General features: G+C 36.8%; 1 protein-coding gene across 1 annotated transcript in view; it reads right to left on the reverse strand.

Moving 5' to 3' along the window:
* The window catches only part of LOC150080861 (serine/threonine-protein kinase Nek7-like), a 137,780-nt gene that overhangs the window by 21,154 nt on the left and 98,238 nt on the right, over positions 1 to 18,388 (reverse strand). The window contains exon 7 of the mRNA XM_090380844.1: positions 14,944 to 15,038. Within this exon, the coding sequence (XP_090236970.1) occupies positions 14,944 to 15,038 (95 nt within the window). The remainder of the gene's footprint in view (positions 1 to 14,943; positions 15,039 to 18,388) is intronic.

Raw genomic sequence — 18,388 nt, forward strand, 5'->3', positions numbered from 1 at the left:
AACATTAAGAGAAAATCGCGTCGAACCTTGGTAAGATGAGTCGCAATCACCGCAAGAAATGTTGTATACCAGATCATTAATTTGTGTTGCAAACGTGGAAAGAACCGAGCGATTGTTCAGTATAGTGTGTAACTTCCGTATTGGCTTGGCTACAATTTTAAATTCGGTATTTTTAAAGAATCTATTAAGCTGTTTGTGCCACTGTTCAACATATGGGACAGAAATAAAGTATTTTTTGATATTACTATTGTTGGTTGGTGTAGTATTTTGTATCCTATCCTTAGCCTGTACCCTAATTCGGTTTATCGTGGCAATAGAATAACCCCTGTTTAAGAACCTGCTAGTTAATATTTGTATTTCTGAGTCTAATGCAGATTCTGTCATTGAATATTTATAGGCATTTAGAAATCGATTAAGATAATCGACCTTTTGTAGGTGAACGAGTGATAGCTATTATAATGTAGAAGCATACCGGTGTTTGTAGGTTTACGATACATGCTAAATTGTGTTTTATTCGAGTCCCGGGTAAGCTTGAAATTTAGAAAGTTTAATGACTTTGTATCTGTATCCTCCCTTTCCAATGTAAATTTGGTCAATTTTTTTGTTTTTTCCGTTTTAATTTCTGGAGGGTATCATACGGAAGTGTTCTACATACTATATTGAGGTAAACTCCTCTTATTATTTTACAAATACTATATATATACACACATATATATATATATATATATATATATAGGACAGATATGTATATATAGATATAAAGAAATCAAGTTGGTATTATGGACCAGAGACACTGTTCAGGAAAACGAATCCTATGACCCTAATATATAAATTGTAATACATTGAAACTGTTTAGGAGAAGGCCTAATCTATGGTATGGATGAGCAATTAATAAAATAAATATCAAGAATTAACAGAAATGAGCGTGAAAAGAGATAAAATAAAAGTAAAGAATATGAAATGAAGGAAGACAGACAGACCTTGAAATTAATGTTGATATTTACTGAGGGAATGGTTCATTAAAATAAAAAAAGAAAAGTCTACATTCAGTTTGAAGTAGGAGCAATGGGTTTTGAGTTAGAGCATTAAACAGATTAGTGACATCATTGCTGCTTCTAGCATTTTGCAAACATGAAGTAGGATATGCAAATCATATTGTTGCACAAAATGTTATGTAAATTGTTGTACTGTGTTTTTCATAAAATGTGTGATAAAAATGCAAGGCTGCAGTGAATGGATTGCTGCTGTGGTACAGTAACTTCATTATGCGTATGGAGAGTTGAAGAGCATTAACATTAGCAGAATAATCAAACATTCTTTGTGTATAGTGTACATGAAGGAAGTGCTAGAGCTGCAGCCATCGAATACCAGCACCTCCACGACAAGGGATGGAAGTCTGTTCCACCAACCAACCACCCGCTGGCTAAAGGCAAATTTCCGCACGTCTATCCTACATGTCTTTCCTCAATTTGAATTTATGCCCTCTCAGGTGATTATTCTGAGCAAGAGGAAGAATCCCATCAGCATTGAGCAAGCTCAAACCATTCAAGGCTTTATACACCTCTATCAGATCACCCCGCTGGTGCCTGGTCTCCAGACACTGTAATTTGCAAAACTTAAGCCTTTCTTCATAAGAGCACCCCTTTGTTCCATTCACTAATCTTGTTACCCTTCTCTGTACACGTTTCAGCAGCTCTACATCCTTCTTGAAATGAGGCCTCCAGACCTGTATACAGTACTCAAGGTGTGGCCTGACCATTGCCTTATACAAGGGAATAATCACCTCCTTATTCCTGCTAGAAAAATTCCTATATATCAATGACAATACACCATGAGCCACTCTTGCAGCTAGTCTGCACTGCTCAGAGAACTTCACATCTGCCTGCACAACCACCCCCAGGTCCCTTTCATTCTCTACCACTGTCAGTGTAGTACCATAGAGTTGATACATTGCTCTGCGGTTGCTGTTTCCCATATGTAGTACTTTACATTTGTCAATGTTAAACTTCATTTGCCACCTCTCAGCCCATCTGCTCAACCTTTCCAGATCCTGTTGCAGCAGCATAGTGTCAGTAGTGTCCTTGACAACCCTGTCAACCTTTGTATTGTCTGCAAAACTTGGACATTAGGCTTGATATACCATCATCAATATCATTTATAAATACAGAAAACAATAATGGACCCAACACTGAACCCTGAGGGACTCCAATAATAACATTAGTCCATGATGAGCAGTATCCACTGATTACCACTCTCTGTCTTCTCCCCCTCAACCACCCCTTTATCCACAGCAGCAATTTGCCTCCAATGCCACACTGCTCCAATTTGTGCAGCAGTCTTCCATGTGCAACAGTATCAAAAGCCTTTCTAAGACCCAAGTATATAATATCAAAGTTATTCCCTGCATCCAGTTCTTTTGTGACTGCATCATAGAATCCAATCAAATTGGTCAGGCAAGACTTCCCCTTAACAAAACCATGCTGTGTTCGAGCTATAACTGAAGTCTTGTCTAGATGATCCTGCAGTGCTTCTTTAACCAGTGCCTCCATTAATTTTCCTGGAACAGAAGTTAAACTCACAGGTCTATAATTACTTGTGTCAGCCTTTGATCCTCCTTTGTGAATTGGGGTGACATTTGCACATCTCCAGTCTGTAGGTACCTCCCGAGTCCAAGGAAGCTCTCATAATTATGGCTAAGGGTTTGCTTACTTCCTTTGCTGCCTCCGTTAATATAACTGGATAGATCCCATCCACCCCAGGTGCCTTTCTTGTGTTTATCTTCAACAATTTCTCCTCCACTTTACTCTCAGTTATTACAAGATTCTCTAGCTTACTACCAGAGCTGAATACACCTCTGGCATTCCCCTTGCTGAATAACTCCTTATGTATGAATGTCGATGCAAAATATTCATTTAGTTTGTTAGCTACCTGAGCAGGATCATCAACAGTTGACCCATCGATATGAAGTGGACCAATCTGATTCATCCTCTTCCTTCTAGAGTTTACATAAGTAAAGAACTCTTTGCTGTTTTTCTTTGCATCCTTGCCAAAGATTTCTCGTAATCGGCCTTCGCCTGCCTAACCTCCTTTGTAACTTGGTTACAGATCAACTTGTATTTGTCACGTGTTAATTTGTATGTACCCCATGCATTTTTCTTCTCTGCCATATGTCTCATTAGTTCATCTAACATCCATTTAGGCCTAAACCTTGAACAATATTTCTTAGTTGGTATGTAAAGCCTAGTAGCTTCCAAGATAAGTTCTTTGAATGCTTCCCATTTTGAATTTGCTGGAAAAGCGTTATCATAGGAGATAACACTTTTCATTAAAAGTTCCATGCCTGCATAAACACTGATCATTACTTACAGTTTTTGCAAAGGACATAGCCAACACTTCTGTGATGTTTCTTTAAGTGTACATGCCAATATGAGATTTCAGTGCAATAAAGTGGCTCCATATTTTGGGCAACAAGTAAGAGCATTCTTCAATGATCATTATTGGAATCACTGGATTGGTCATGGAGGTCACATTTCTTGGCTGCCACTCCTGACTTTAACTTGTTAAATTTTTATGTGTGGGATTCACATGACACAAACTATTTCCATGGAGGTTAACAACCAAGATGACTTGTTGGATTGCATCCACAAAGCTACTGCTGCTATTAAAAACAATATAGTGCTACCTGCACATCTATATGAGTCCTTCTCATGCCACATTGAAACCTGTCTCCTGTTATACAGCACTCATTTCGAACATCTTTTGTGAAATTTCTTTTGATCTCAGTTTGATTGCAGTACTAATAAAATTCATTCCTGCTGTATAACATTATTGAGTTTCTGAGTGCTCTTCAATTCATAGCTAAATTTTAATCAATGTACATTTATTGTTCTGGATTAATTGATACCCATGTTCAGTACAAGTAATATGTAACATTATTCAGATACTTAATAATAATTAAAATATAAAAACATTTTTACATAAATAAAACACTTTTAATTAAAGTAAGCCTTTTTATAAATTTATTATAATATGCAAACTGCTACAGGTGGGAAATGACATCCCTAATCTGTATAATTCTCCAACTCAAAAGTCACTTTCATTTTGAGTTTATTTAAAATTTTGTACAGTTGGTGATACACAAAATTCAGAAATATGCATTTGCACTTATTTCTACTTATGTATTTTGTATATATTAAAAATACATGCATATATACACACACCCATGTATATATTTGTATTTAGTGTAATGGAATTTAATTGTGTTACTGATCAAATTCTGATAGCTTAAGTACTTTTAATATATCAATATTAATCTATCAGAGTGCTGGCAAACTTTGTGTTCTCATATATGTATGTTTATATGAAAATACATATATATGAATATACAAATGAGTTTCAAAAAGCAGAATTATTAGCAAAGATATGAAAAAAGGAGAGAAAAAAAAAAAAAAGGCAAATTTACGAGTTTTATACATTCTACATGGACACGCCTCTGTTACATCATACAGAGGGGGCAATGAATGGATTAATATTCAACCAGAATGAATAATATTTTGTGTATATGCTATTGCTAAGGCTGTTCAAGAGAAGAATGTTGCATATCGTAATTGGCTTGTTTCCAATTCATTAGTTTCATTTTCTGCCTACACCAAAGCTTGCAACAATTGTAAAGCAGTTATTAATCAGTCCAAACTAGATATTGAACAGGCTAAGAGTAGAAAACTTGCTTCTTGCCCTAATGGTAGCCGAGCATTCCAGTCTCTTGCCAAAGCTATTGGCCGCAACTTTTGCCCCCACCTCTGTCAAAATCAGATGGTTCTGTTATCACTTCGGCCAAGGATAAAGCTAACCTGCTAGCATCCTATTTTCCTTCCAACTCACATATTAATGATCTTGGTAAAACACCTCCCACCATTCCTAGCATGCTCCATTCAATGCCTCCTGTGGTCTTCCGTCAAAAGGATTGATTGATTTGATTTGGTAGTTGTTGGCGCATCGGCGTCTGTGGCCATATTGCACCTCCCAAGGTTTTTGCAGTACTTTGATCCAAGCCCGAGGCGGGAATCGAACCCGCGACCTTTGGGTTGCCGGGCAGGTACTTTACCCACTCGGCTAGCCCGGTCGGCCCGTCAAAAGGATGTCAGAGGATGTGACTAATCTTGATGCTAAAAAAGCTCCAAGTCCTGATGGTATTTCTCCAATTGTTCTCAAAACCTGTACTCCTGAACTTACTCCTGTTCTTTGCCCCCTTTTTTCACTTTCTTATTCCAAAGGTGTTTTTTCTTCTGCTTGGAAATTTGCTCACATCCAGCCAGTTCCTAAAAAGGGTGACAATTCGCTCGCATCCAATTATCGTCCCATTGCAATTATTTCTACTCTTTTTAAAGTAATGGATCAATGATCACCAGTATGGATTCCATCAGATCCACTGGTGATATTCTGGCTTATGATACTCATTTATAGACAAATTCAATGGAAAAGTTTGGTGAAACACAAGCAGTTGCTCTTGATATTTCAAAAGCTTTCGATCATGTTTGGCATAAAGGTCTTCTAAACAAGCTTCCATCTATGGTTTGCCAACTGTTTTTTGTAATTGGTTATACAGGTTTCTCTCTGATCTCTCACTGAGGGTGATGGTAGGTGGCTCTCTGTCTTCTAACTTCTCCACTAATGCTGATGTTCCCCAAGGTCAGTTCTTTCCCCCCACTCTTTTCCTTTTGTATATTAATGACTTTCTTCCATTAACTGGAAATCCTATCCATAGTTTTGCCGATGATAGCACATTGCATTCCACTTTCCATTTTGAGAAACCCCTTCCTACTCAATCAGCTTCAACTTCTTGAATATCTGCTACCAATTCCTTAAATGTTGATCTCCAAGTAATTCTTCAGTGGGGCAAAGACAACCTAGTTGATATCAATCCTTCTAAAACTCAGTCTTGTCTTATATCTCGCAAAAAGGATTCTTCTGCTCCTATGCTTACCTTTGGTGACACTCCGATTTCTAGGCAAAATGATACATCTCTTTTGGGGATTACCCTGACTTCTAATCTCTCTTGGCACAAGCACATGACAAATATTGCTTCCTCTGCATCTAAAAATCTCGGTTTTCGCTTTCAGCCATGGCATTACTTTTCTTCCAAACAGCTGTTCACTCTGTACAAATTGCAAATCAGCCCTACCATGGAATATTGTTCCCACTTCTGGGGCAGTGCCCCCAAAACCTCTCTCATGTTTCTATATTACATTCAGAAGAGGGCAGTTAGGTTAATTAATGACTCCTCTCTAACAGATGTACCATTTCTGCTGCATGCCTTTTCTACAGATACTTCCGTGGGCACTGTTCTTCTGAATTGGCTTCTATAATTCCCACTCTCTGTTTCAAAACAGTCCGAACATGTGCTGCCACCAGCCAACATCCATTTACTGTCCAACTTCAAACTCACAGAATCAACTTTTCATCTTCCTCATTTATTCATTCAACTGCCGTTTTCTAGAACAACCTTCCTTCATATTACTAAAAATTATAGAAATCTTATAATACCGTGAGTATTAGACTAAAATATGGAACAGCAAGTGCTTACAAAACGGTACTCACCTTTGAATAAATCTGCAATATTTTTTTAAAAAGAATGGTAATTAAATCATTCAGGTGGGGAGGTAAAGTAAAGGGATTAAAAAGGTTGATAAGGTTATTTTAACGGAATTTTAAAATGGGCCCAAGGAAGTAGAAGTGCACATCTCAATCCTAGGTTGTCGTTAAAGAAACAAGAAATCATTAAGAGTGAATTAAAAATGGATAATATAGTTTGATGGAGCCAATAGTATAGTCGTTATGAAGGACTTTCGTTGGTTATAACGTCTTCAGTTGGCAAATTGGGTTGGAAGGAAGTTGCCTTTCTTCATATGTATTTCCTGAAAATTACAGTCTACAGAAGTTCAAGTCTAATGTCAACAAATATCCTCTTTCGTCCTCTCAAATTCCAACACAAGCACGGTACTAAGTACTATAGGTTCAATTATGTTTGGGGTTTTCATTAAAAAAAAAAAAAAGTTATCATTCAATCAGAATAACATTCAAACTGAATATTAATCCATTTGAACTCTGCAATGACATACAAAGGAATGTTCATGTAGAATAAATAAAAATTGTAAATTTCGCTTTTTTTTTCCCCATTTAAATTTTTTAATAATTTTGCTTGTTTTGAATCATTTATTCCTTGAGGTTGTCACAGACATTCTCTCATATATGCCAGACAAGCTGTACTTGCTACCCGAGTCCAAAACGCTGATGGAACTGATATTCGGGTGACACTCAAGTCAAATGGACCCAATTTTGGAGAAGTCCGGACGGTCTGTGACAGCTAAATCCTTTGCTTGCACCTTGACGGTGGTGGGACTGTTAGCAATCCTGGGTATAACCTCCATGCACAAGTTCATGGTGGGAGACCACCCAGGTGTGAACTAATGTAAGCAGGGGTCGAAGTGTGGCACCCACACCACATGGAGGAATGCCACACCTCTGTGTTACCAGGCAGTACTAGGTGTAGATGACTCTCATCAACCGGTGCAATGCCACCACTTTGCTTATTGGAGGCTTGAAGTGGTGGAACCCATGTTTAGTCTCCAGAGTTATTCCGGTCAACCCTTCCCCATCTCTTCCATCATGCAGTATCATTGATGACTTTTGAGGTTATGAATGAACATCACGGCGAGATCCAATATTCCTTACATTTCGAGGGTACAGCTCTAAAACAGTGTTCGCAGGCCGGCTGCTAGTTAGTACACTGGACCAAACCTATTTGTAACTCTCTAGGAGGTTTCCGGATCAGCTAGTGTATAATCTTGCTACCTCTACTCTGCCAGATAGTGACTGGAGTGAGTCTGAGTAGTGTGTATGCGGAGGGGCATTGTCGAGGCCATGTTATGTGTAGGATCTGGGTATATATTCTTACCATGTGTATACCATATCCAAAAATTTCATTACTTCATACAACATGTCTCATCCACTTTTTCTTACTATTGAATACACCATGAATTGTCAAACTAATAGAGCAAGCTTATCTGTGAAAAGATCTAAACCTCCCAAGCAATTCCTAATTCATTTCACAAATATACGTGGTCTCAATTCTAATCTCATCGATGTCCATTTCCCCTTGCAGTATGCCAAACCCCATGTACTTTTTCTGACAGAATCTCAGTTATCGGTTGATTCAACTACTGTTCAACTCCGTTGCCCAAATTATTCGCTGTACGATTCCTTTCGCCTCAAAGGTGGTACTTGTGCATATGTCCATTCTGATATTCCCTATCAGAGACTTGGCAATTTGGAATATCCTCTCTTTGATCTTCTCTGGCTTAAAATCTCTCTACCTCATTGTGTCAAATTCATCTGTTGTCTCTACCATTCTCCCAACTCCACTAATCACTTGGTGCTCTTTGACTTCCTCTCTTTGCAACTTGACTTTCTCCAGTCCAACTTTCCTAACAGTGAGGTAATTTTCCTTGGTGATTTTAATGTTGACAACTCCAGCTGGCTTCTGTTTTCTAGTCACATCGACCCAGCCGGTCAAGATGCTGAGGCTTTTACAATTACTAATGACCTTGCACAGATTATTCATTTACCTACAAGAATACTGGACAATCCTAATCATATAGCCAACACGCTTGATCTTTTTCTCACAAACAACCCTTCTAAGTACACGGTCGAAGTGAGAGCTCCTTTAGGCACTTCAGATCACAACTTGGTGATTGTCTCTTCTCCCATGGAGCCTTTATCTCATACTATTCCCGACCTCGTGTTGTTTGGTATTACAAGAATGCAAAATGGGATGACCTGTGAGATTTCTTTTCTACTTTTCCTTGTTCAGATTACTGTTTCAAAACTTCTAATGTCAACGTTTGCTCCGATCGTGTCAGTGAAATTATTCTTGCAGGAATGGAATCCTTTATCCCACATTCCACTTTAAAATCTCGTCCTTTATCTGAACCTTGGTTTTCCAATAAATTTACTAAGGCTGTTCAAGGGAAGAATGTTGCATATCGTGATTGGCTTGTTTCTAATTCTTCAGTTTCATTTTCTGCCTACACCAAAGCTCACAACAATTGTAAAGCAGTTATTAATCAGTCCGAACTAGAGTTTGAACAGGCTAAGAGTAGAAAACTTGCTTCTTGCCCTAATGGCAGCCGAGCATTCTGGTCTCTTGCCAAAGCTATTGGCCGCAACTTTTGCCCATCTCTTCTGCCACCTCTGTGCAAACCAGATGGTTCTGTTGTCACTTCAGCCAAGGATAAAGGTGATCTGCTAGCATCCCATTTTTCTTCCAACTCATGTATTAATAATCTTGGTAAAACACCTCCCACCATTCCCACCATGCTCCATTCAATGCCTCCTGTGGTCTTCCATCAAATGGTGTCCCCAAAACCTCTCTCAGGCTTCTTGATTCCATTCAGAAGAGAGCAGTTAGGTTAATTAATGATTCATCTATAACAGAGTCTCTCCACTCTATGTCTCATAGACATACTGTTTCTGCTGCATGCCTCTTCTACAGATATTTCCATGGGCACTGTTCTTCTGATTTGGCTTCTATAATTCCTGCTCTCTCTTTCAAAACAGTCCGAACACGTGAAGCCACCAGCCAACATCCATTTACTGTCCATCCTCAAACTGACAGAACCAACTTCTCATCTTCCTCGTTTATTCATTCAACTGCCATTTCCTGGAACAACCTTCCTTCATACGTATTTCCTGAAAATTACAGTCTACAGAAGTTCCAGTCCAATGTAAACAAATATCTTCTTTCGTCTTCTCAACCTCCAACCCAAGCACGGTACTAAGTACTATAGGTTCTAATACCTCTCATGTTTGGGGTTTACATTTAAAAAAAAATCATTTATATGCTCATAGGTTGCACAAACTTCTAACATGGCCACTGGCCCTTTGCCATTAATGAACAAATTTTGGCTTAATTAATACTAGCACTCTGATATATTAATATTAAGATATATTAAAAAATATAAACAGCAACACAATTCAATTCCATTAAACTAAACATGAATATACATTACATATATATCCTTTGTCATATTATAGGTACAGTAGACTCCCAATTAACCAGCCCCTATGGGACCATACCTCAGGACGGATAAACGAATGGCCAGTTAATCCGAAAACATATGCAAAATACTATTTGTAGGTTGTAAATTTAGTAAAAAATATATACTGTATACAGTATATAAATGTTTATTAAACATTTACTTAGATAAAAAAATCTGTAATCTTCATTTGTCTTTTTGATTTTTAAATTCATTTTTTGAAGCAAAATCACGCCACTTTTTCATAAGAATTATATCACTGGCTGGTGAATTATCTTGCTGTTTGATATATCTTATCACAATTTCAAGCGATTTCTTTCCTTCTGAATGACTTATTCATTTGTCATTTTTATCTCTGCTCATAGCGTCTAGTTTCTCTGATTCTTCATCTTCTGCCATTTCTCCTTAACTAACTGCTTCAATAATTTCATCGTCTGTTAACATTTCATTCTCTAGAATGTTATTGCCTATAAGCCATTTATCAATGTCTTTTTCTTCCAGGTCTTTGAACTGTGATAATTGTTTGAAATCATTAAGTAGAGCAACGTTGTCATAGTCTGTCAGATCCTCAGCGCACGGCTCTTTTTCCAGATCATAGTTTGGAGTTAACTTTTCGACATCAGGACATAATTTTCTCCATGACCTCACAAATGTTGATGGCGGTATTTCTTCAAAAGCAGATGCCAACATGTAAATCACATCCTTGATGTTAATTTTCTTAAGGGCCTCAGTGAGTTCCGTTTCTTCATCGGCGGTCTTCTCAAAAATTTCTGGAAGAAGTTTTCTTCTGTAATGCCTTTTCAGACTAGCTATCACACCTTGATCCATAGGTTGCACCAAAGGTGTAATGGCAGATGGTAAAAACACCACCTTGATGTCATCAGAAGATAGGTCGATGGGATGGATTGGAATGTTGTCAAGGACAAGAACAGCCCTGAGCGGTAATTTCAAATGTGCAAAATGTGCCTTAAATTTTAGAATGAATTCAGTTGAAAACCATTCTTCAAATAGAAAAGAATCCATCTAAGCTGATCTCTAGGCTTTGTAGTAAACTGGGTAGAGCATTGAAATTTACATTTTTAAATGCTCTTGGTTAGCTGACTTTCCTACAACGAAAAGGGGCAGTTTGTGATTTCCAGCAATATTTGTACAAACGGCCACAGTGATTTTCTCTTTATTCATTTTTAAACCAGTAGAGAATGTTTCTTGTGCTGCTGCTAGCGTTTTCGTTAGAAAAAGCTTACCTTATGCCTGTTTCATTCAAATTGTAGACTTGTTCAGGAGTAAGATTTTCTGTGTGTAAAATGTCTAAAAATTTTTGGGAAAATTCACTTGCAGCATTTTGATCTGCTGACAATTTCTCACTGCAAACACCTAGATCAGACATCGGCAACCTTTTTTGGCTGCAGGTCAAAATCAACTAAAATGTGACTATTAAGAAGACGGTTTGGATCAATGGGTATTTTCATTTTAAAACAGTCCATTAGTGAATAATAAGATATATTTTACTGAGAAAACTATTACAATATGCTTTTAAACTCTTTTTAAACTAAACATAAAAAAAAAAAAATTATAATTCTAATTATTATAAAAACAAATATAATTGTCAAGTTTTAGTTCATTAATAATTTATGAACTTTATTTATAAGTGTTCTCTTTGTTATCAATGGCTCCCCTGATGCCGAATTTGTGACATCAATTTAATCAAGTCTGATTCATACTTAGTCACCTTAAGACGAATACAAGTGTCTGAATTTTCGGTAGTTAATCTGCTCCTGTTCTTACTTAAAATAAATTTCATGTGTGAAAATATTTCCTCACATTTATAAGTAGAACCGAACGTGGAAAAAATTACAAAGCCAATTTTTTTCAAAGATGAAAACTTCATAGGAAGTGATGCCCAACACAATGATATCATGAGAAGATGATTACCTTCCGTGTTTTCTAAATCTTTCCACAATTTGTCTGCCCACAAAGTTGAACTTTTAAAATCAATCATTTCTAAACTTAAATTGTCAATTTTAAGATATTCAAAATACTGCAAATCTAAAACATTTTCCTTTATTTCATCGGACTGTATTATAAATGTAAACATTTCGCCATGCTTCTTAAAACTTTGAGTTCTACTTTCAAATTCACTTTTAATGTTCAAAATATAACTTTCGAACATATTTAGATTGCTTTCATCGATATTTTCTTTCTCATATAATGGGTTTTTAGTAAGGGGAAAAAAAGAAATATTTTAGATTTTATGTCAGTTTCAAATAATATTAATTTCGAACAAAAACTCTTCCATTCTTCGTACATTTTCAAAATTGTGTGGTTATTTCCTTGGAGTTGTACGTTGAAATCATTATAATGGTTCATTATGTCTGTTAAGAACAAAAGTCTTAAAAACCATTGTTTATCATTGAGTTCGAGATCATTTTCACCGATTTCTTAAAGAAATATTTGTATATCATCAAAGCACTCTACAAAATCTATTAAGAACTTTGCCTCGACTTAACCATCGTACTTCAGCATGTAACAGCAAATCTCCATATTTCGATTCAATTTCCTCCAAAAAATCTTTGAAGCACCTGTGTGTTAATGCAGATCACGCTACTATTATGTTTACGATCTTAACAACCTTTTCCATTACATCCTTAAGTTGTTGCGTAGATGCCTTTGCAAATAAATTTTCTTCATGTATGATACAATGGAACGATAAAAGTGGGTGGCCAAGTTCATTTTCCATTAGTTTCACAAATCCAACAATTTTTCCTCTCATAGCTGGAGCACCATCAGTTGTTATGGAAAACAATTTACTTTTTAAATCCAAGATTTTCCCATTTTTGAAATTTGTAAACTCTTGTACTTGGCGCAAAATATCAATGCCTTTGGTCGTGTCATTCATTGAAGCAAGAATGCATAGTTCTTCATTGATGTTCAAACTATTTATTGATGCAAATCTAATAATAATTGCCAGCCTAGCCATACTATTTACATCGGTACTTTCATCGAGTGCAATGCTAATTACGTCACTAGATAACAAATCATTTTTGACCTGTGCGTCAATATTTTTTGCCATATCTTCAATGCAATGCGGCACTGAACTGTTCTGGCCGACAATAGCATTTCTTTATCTCAATTATTTGTTTTTTTATTTGTGAAGTCATTGAATAAGTGTTCGGAACAATTTATGAATGCGTTTTTCAAAAATTTGCCGTCTCTAAACGGTTTTCTGTTGGTACCAATACTAAGAGCTGCAACAAAGCTGGCAGATGTAGTGTAGTTGTGGCTGGTAACAAATCTCTTCAAAAATTTATTTTGTTTTCCATAATTTAATACACATTTAGGAATGTATTCATATTTTTCATCATTTGGCATTTCACCCACATCTTTGTTTTGAAGAAAAGTGTCACCAATATTGTAAGTCCTGGCGGTAATTATATCTGTACACAAAGTACATATGAATTTGTCACCATTTTTCATACCTTTCAGTCCACACATCTTGAAATAATCTATTTTTTGCTGTTTGTTTGTCCATGGTAATAAAAATAATAATTATTTTGCTTAGGTAACTGTTCTCGCACTTCTAAACTGAAAATTACTGTTTATTCACGTTAAAGATGAAGTAAACGTAAACAAGAGTAGAGATGCGTGATCAGCAGGTGGGCAGGGCTCCTATTGGTCGGCTGCAGGCGGCACACAGTCAGAGCGCCCAGCCGACCAATAGGAGTGAATAAATGCTTGTCGAGTAATGATGAGATTCGTTCGGACAATGTCACTGTATTCCGCCTATGTTCATTTCTGAAACTTTGTAATGAAACCAAAATGTTAATCTTATTATTTATATTTTCTCAAAGTGTTTGTTTCATGTTTATATGTTTTATTATTTATTTTTATATATTATACTTTATTTGCGGAATTCAAGTGGGTCACTTGAAATTATCAAATGGGTCACTTGGTGACCCGCGGGTCATAGGTTGCTGACGCCTGACCTAGATATTGAATTCCAAGGCACTTTTTCCATCATGAAAGCCATCTCTTGCTGGCTATGAATTCTTCTCTGCTCTTGGCTTTCTTGTGCAAGTGTACTACCTTTTCCTTCAAAACCAGCCCACTAAGAGGTGTTCCTCGTTATTGTTCTTGTATGAACCATATCCATAATGCATCATCAATGCTTCATTTTTTGGCTTCTTCATAGTGAAGCTGTCTGAGAGCACTTTTTCTGATTCTATTTGCATACTGAAGTCTTGAAGGGATTCCCAGTTTCTCCACCAATCATTCACAGTACTTTTTTTGACACCCAGTTCATTATACATTCGTTTTACAGGTTCTCCATTATCAATGCATACCAACACTTTTATTTTTATTTCAATAGTTAAGACATTCTGCTTATGCTCGTTCGAGCCTATCATTTCAAGTTAACGTAATTTAAAAAACAAAAATTAATGATGAAAATCATTAACACATGTACACATGGAGTGACTGCGATCCAAACAGCACATACAGAAAAGACAAAGTGAAGTGAAAAAAAGTTATAGGACTGTTACAATGCTCTGTACTGATTCCCAGAATCTTTTAACTTTGTTTTCCTGCTGGGCCCATGACATTGGAAATCTTATTTGCAGAAAAATCTCAACAAAAATATGGACAATTAAAGCGAGACCGGATAAGAGGGAGTCTACTGTATTAAACTTATGTTTAGAATAGTGTAAAAAAAATTGTCCAATTCTTATAGAAAAATGACACGTCTTTTCATTTACCAAACCATATCTATCTTTGGAAACATTTGCAGAAAATTCTAAACTGTTGATTTTGAGCAAATAAGTGATAAAATGCTTGTAACTTATGGAACCCTTACCTCATACAAAAGACATCCCAAGGACCAGATATCAGAAGCAAAGTCATAACCATGTTCGTGAAGACGTTCAGGTGACATATAATAAGGAGTTCCAACTATATACATATATAAAAATTAACACATTAAATTTGAACTGGCAAAAGGAAAATTTTTCTATTTAGTTTGGTTCAGCTAAATTAAATACAAAATCATTATACGTTAAGTGAAATAACTGAGTAATATTAAATTAATATTAACTAGGAGGGTCCGCCTCTGCTCGCTTTGCTTGCGTACCAACACTTTTACCCCACGCATGCTTTTCTACATAATATGTAGAGGAATGACGGAGTAAGTCAAATCTTTCTGCTTAAAAGGCACACCTGTTGAAATGCACTGATTGATATCTAATCTAATATATAAAAGAAAATAGAAAGTGTAAAAAAAAACAGCAAAGGTAAAGAAAGCCAACTCGAGAATGACGAGAAACGTTGGATAACTTACGGGGAAAATTAGTTTCCCAATACGCCACTCCAGCACTGCTCGCTTAGTAAACAGACAGTAGGTGTTATTGGTCCGGAGCCGAAATCGAGGATATATTGATTGACAGGTAGGTGTGGCATGAAATGATTGGTGGTGGGCACGACAGACGACAAGCTACTGTGTAGTCATTAGTTGGCATTATAATGGGTATTTATGAGTAAAGAACGGTGCATAATAGTTTTGTCATGAACGGTAAACAGGTAATAGCAGCGATGAATCTTTTAAAGATGGAAGAAATTTGTAAGGAAAATAAAACGGTTGATTTTTTGATGAAAACTAAATTAATAAAAGTTTCGTTCCATTCATTTTTATGTTCTTTATTATGCTTTTTTCTCATTATTAAAAGCAGATTTTTGGAGTTCATGAGTGTTTTTACTATATTGTTGATTTAGGTTTGGTTATAAAAAAGGAAAAGCCAATTCAGAAGAACAGTGCTCATGGAAGTATCTGTAGAAAAAGACATACAGCAGAAACAGTATGCCTATGAGACAGTGAGGGGAGAGACTCTGTTAGAGAGGAGTCTTCTGAATGGAATCTAGAAGCCTGAGAGAGGTTTTGAGGATGCCATCCCAGAAGTGGGAACAATATTCCATGGTAGGGCAGATTTGCAATTTGTACAGAGTGAACAGCTGTTTGAAAGAAAAGTAACACTCAGAGCGAAAGAGAAAACCAAGTTTTTTAGATGCAGAGGAAGCAATATTTGTAATGTGCTTGTGCCAAGATAGATTAGAAGTCAGGGTAATCCCCAAAAGAGATATATCATTTTGCCTAGAAATCGTTACCAAATATAAGCATAGGAACAGAATAACCCTTTTTGCGAGGGACACATAAGACAAGACTGAGAAGGATTGAGATCAACTAGGTTGTCTTTGTCCCAATGGAGAATTACCCAGAGATTGGCATTTAAGAAATTGGTAGCAGATATTCGAGAAGTTGAAGCTGATTGAGCAGGGCAAGGTTTCTCAAAATGGAAAGTGGAATGGAATGTGCTATCATTGGCAAAACTATTGATAGGATTTCCAGTCAAAGGAGAAGGTCATTAATATACAAGAGGAAAACAGTGGGGAAAAGAACTGAACCTTGGGGTACACCAGCATTAGTGAAGAAGTTAGAAGACAGAGAGCCATTTACCATCACCCTCAGTGAGCGATCAGAGAGAAAACTGGATAACCAATTACAAAAAAAGTTGGAAAACCATAAGATGGAAGCTTGTTTAGAAGACCTTTATGCCAAACACGATCGAACGCCTTTGAGATGTCAAGAGCAACTGCTTGTGTTTCACCAAACTTTTCCATTGAATTTGTCCGTAAATGGGCAACATAAACCAGAATATCACCAGTGGATCGACACTGATGGAATTCAAGGTAGCTAAGAGTTTGTGGTTAGTTGATTTCTCCGTTACTTTAGAAAGAGTAGAAGTAATTGCAATGTGACGATAATTGGATGGGAGCGATCTGTCATCCTTTTTAGAAACTGGCTGGATATGAAAAAATCTCCAAGAAGAAAGAAAAACATCTTTGAAAGAAGAAAGTGAAAAAAGCACAAAGGACAAAGAACTGGAGTAAGTTCAGGAGCACAGGTTTTGAGAACAAGTGGAGAAATACCGTCAGGACCTGGAGCTTTCTTAGCATCAAGATTCGTCAAAATCCTTCTGACAGAAGACCACAGGAGGCATTGAGTGGAGTGGAGTGTAGTGGGAGGTGTTTTACCAAGATCATTAATACATGAATTGGAAGAAAAATGGGATGCTAGCAGGTCAGCTTTAACCTTGGCGAAGTGACAACAGAACCATTTGGTTTTCACAGATGTGGGAGCAGAGATGGGCAAAAGTTGCAGCCAATAGCTTTGGCAAGAGACTGGAATGCTCGGCTACCATTAGGGCAAGAAGCAAGTTTTCTACTCTTAGACTGTTCAATATGTAGTTTGGACTGATTAATAACTGCTTTACAATTGTTGCAAGCTTTGGTGTAGGCAGAAAATGAAACTGAAGAATCGGAAACAAGCCAATAAATATAAGCAACGTTCTTCTCTTGAACAGCCTTAGCACATTTATTGGAAAACCAAGGTTTAGATAAAGGACAAGATTTTAAAGTGGATTGTGGAATAAAGAATTACATTCCTACAAGAATAATTTTACTGACAAAATCTGAGCAAATGTTGACATCAAGGAAAAGAAGAAAAGAAACCTTGCAAGTCATCCCATTTTGCATTCTTGTAATGCCAAACAATACAAGGGTGGGAATAGCTATAAGGTAAAGGCTCCATTGGAGAAGAGACAATCACCAAGTTGTGATCTGAGGTGCCTAAGGGACCACTCACTTTGACCATGTATTTAGATGGGTTGTTTGTGCGAAAAAGATCAAGCATGTAGAAGATCAAAAAGAGGAGATTCCAAATTACCAAATCTCTGACAGGGAATATCAGAATGGATATATGCACAAATACCACCTGTGAGGCAAAAGGAATCACACAGCGAATAATTTGGGCAGCTGAGATGAGCAGTAGTTGAATCAATCGATAACTGAGATTTCTGTCAGAAAAAGTACATGGGGTTTGGCATACTGCAAGGGGAAATGGACATCGATGAGATTAGAATTGAGACCACGTATATTTGTGAAATGAATTAGGAATTGCTTGGGAGGTTTAGATCTTTTCACAGATAAGCTTGCTCTATTAGTTTGACAATTCATGGTGTATTTAATAGTAAGAAAAAGTGGGTGGGACATGCTCTATGAAGTAATTAAAATTTTGGATGTGGCGTATATATAGTAAGAATATACCCAGATAATGACAATGCCCCCCACAAACACACTACTTGGACTCCCTCAAGTCTATCTGACAGAGTAGAGGTAGCAAGATTATACACTAGCTGATCCGGAAGCCTCCTAAAGAGTTACCAATAGGTTCGTTTCGGTGTACCAACTAG

Source organism: Mastigoproctus giganteus, chromosome 9, assembly GCF_048544385.1.
Source record: "Mastigoproctus giganteus isolate SK-2022 chromosome 9, ASM4854438v1, whole genome shotgun sequence".
NCBI classification, from domain to species: domain Eukaryota; kingdom Metazoa; phylum Arthropoda; class Arachnida; order Uropygi; family Thelyphonidae; genus Mastigoproctus; species Mastigoproctus giganteus.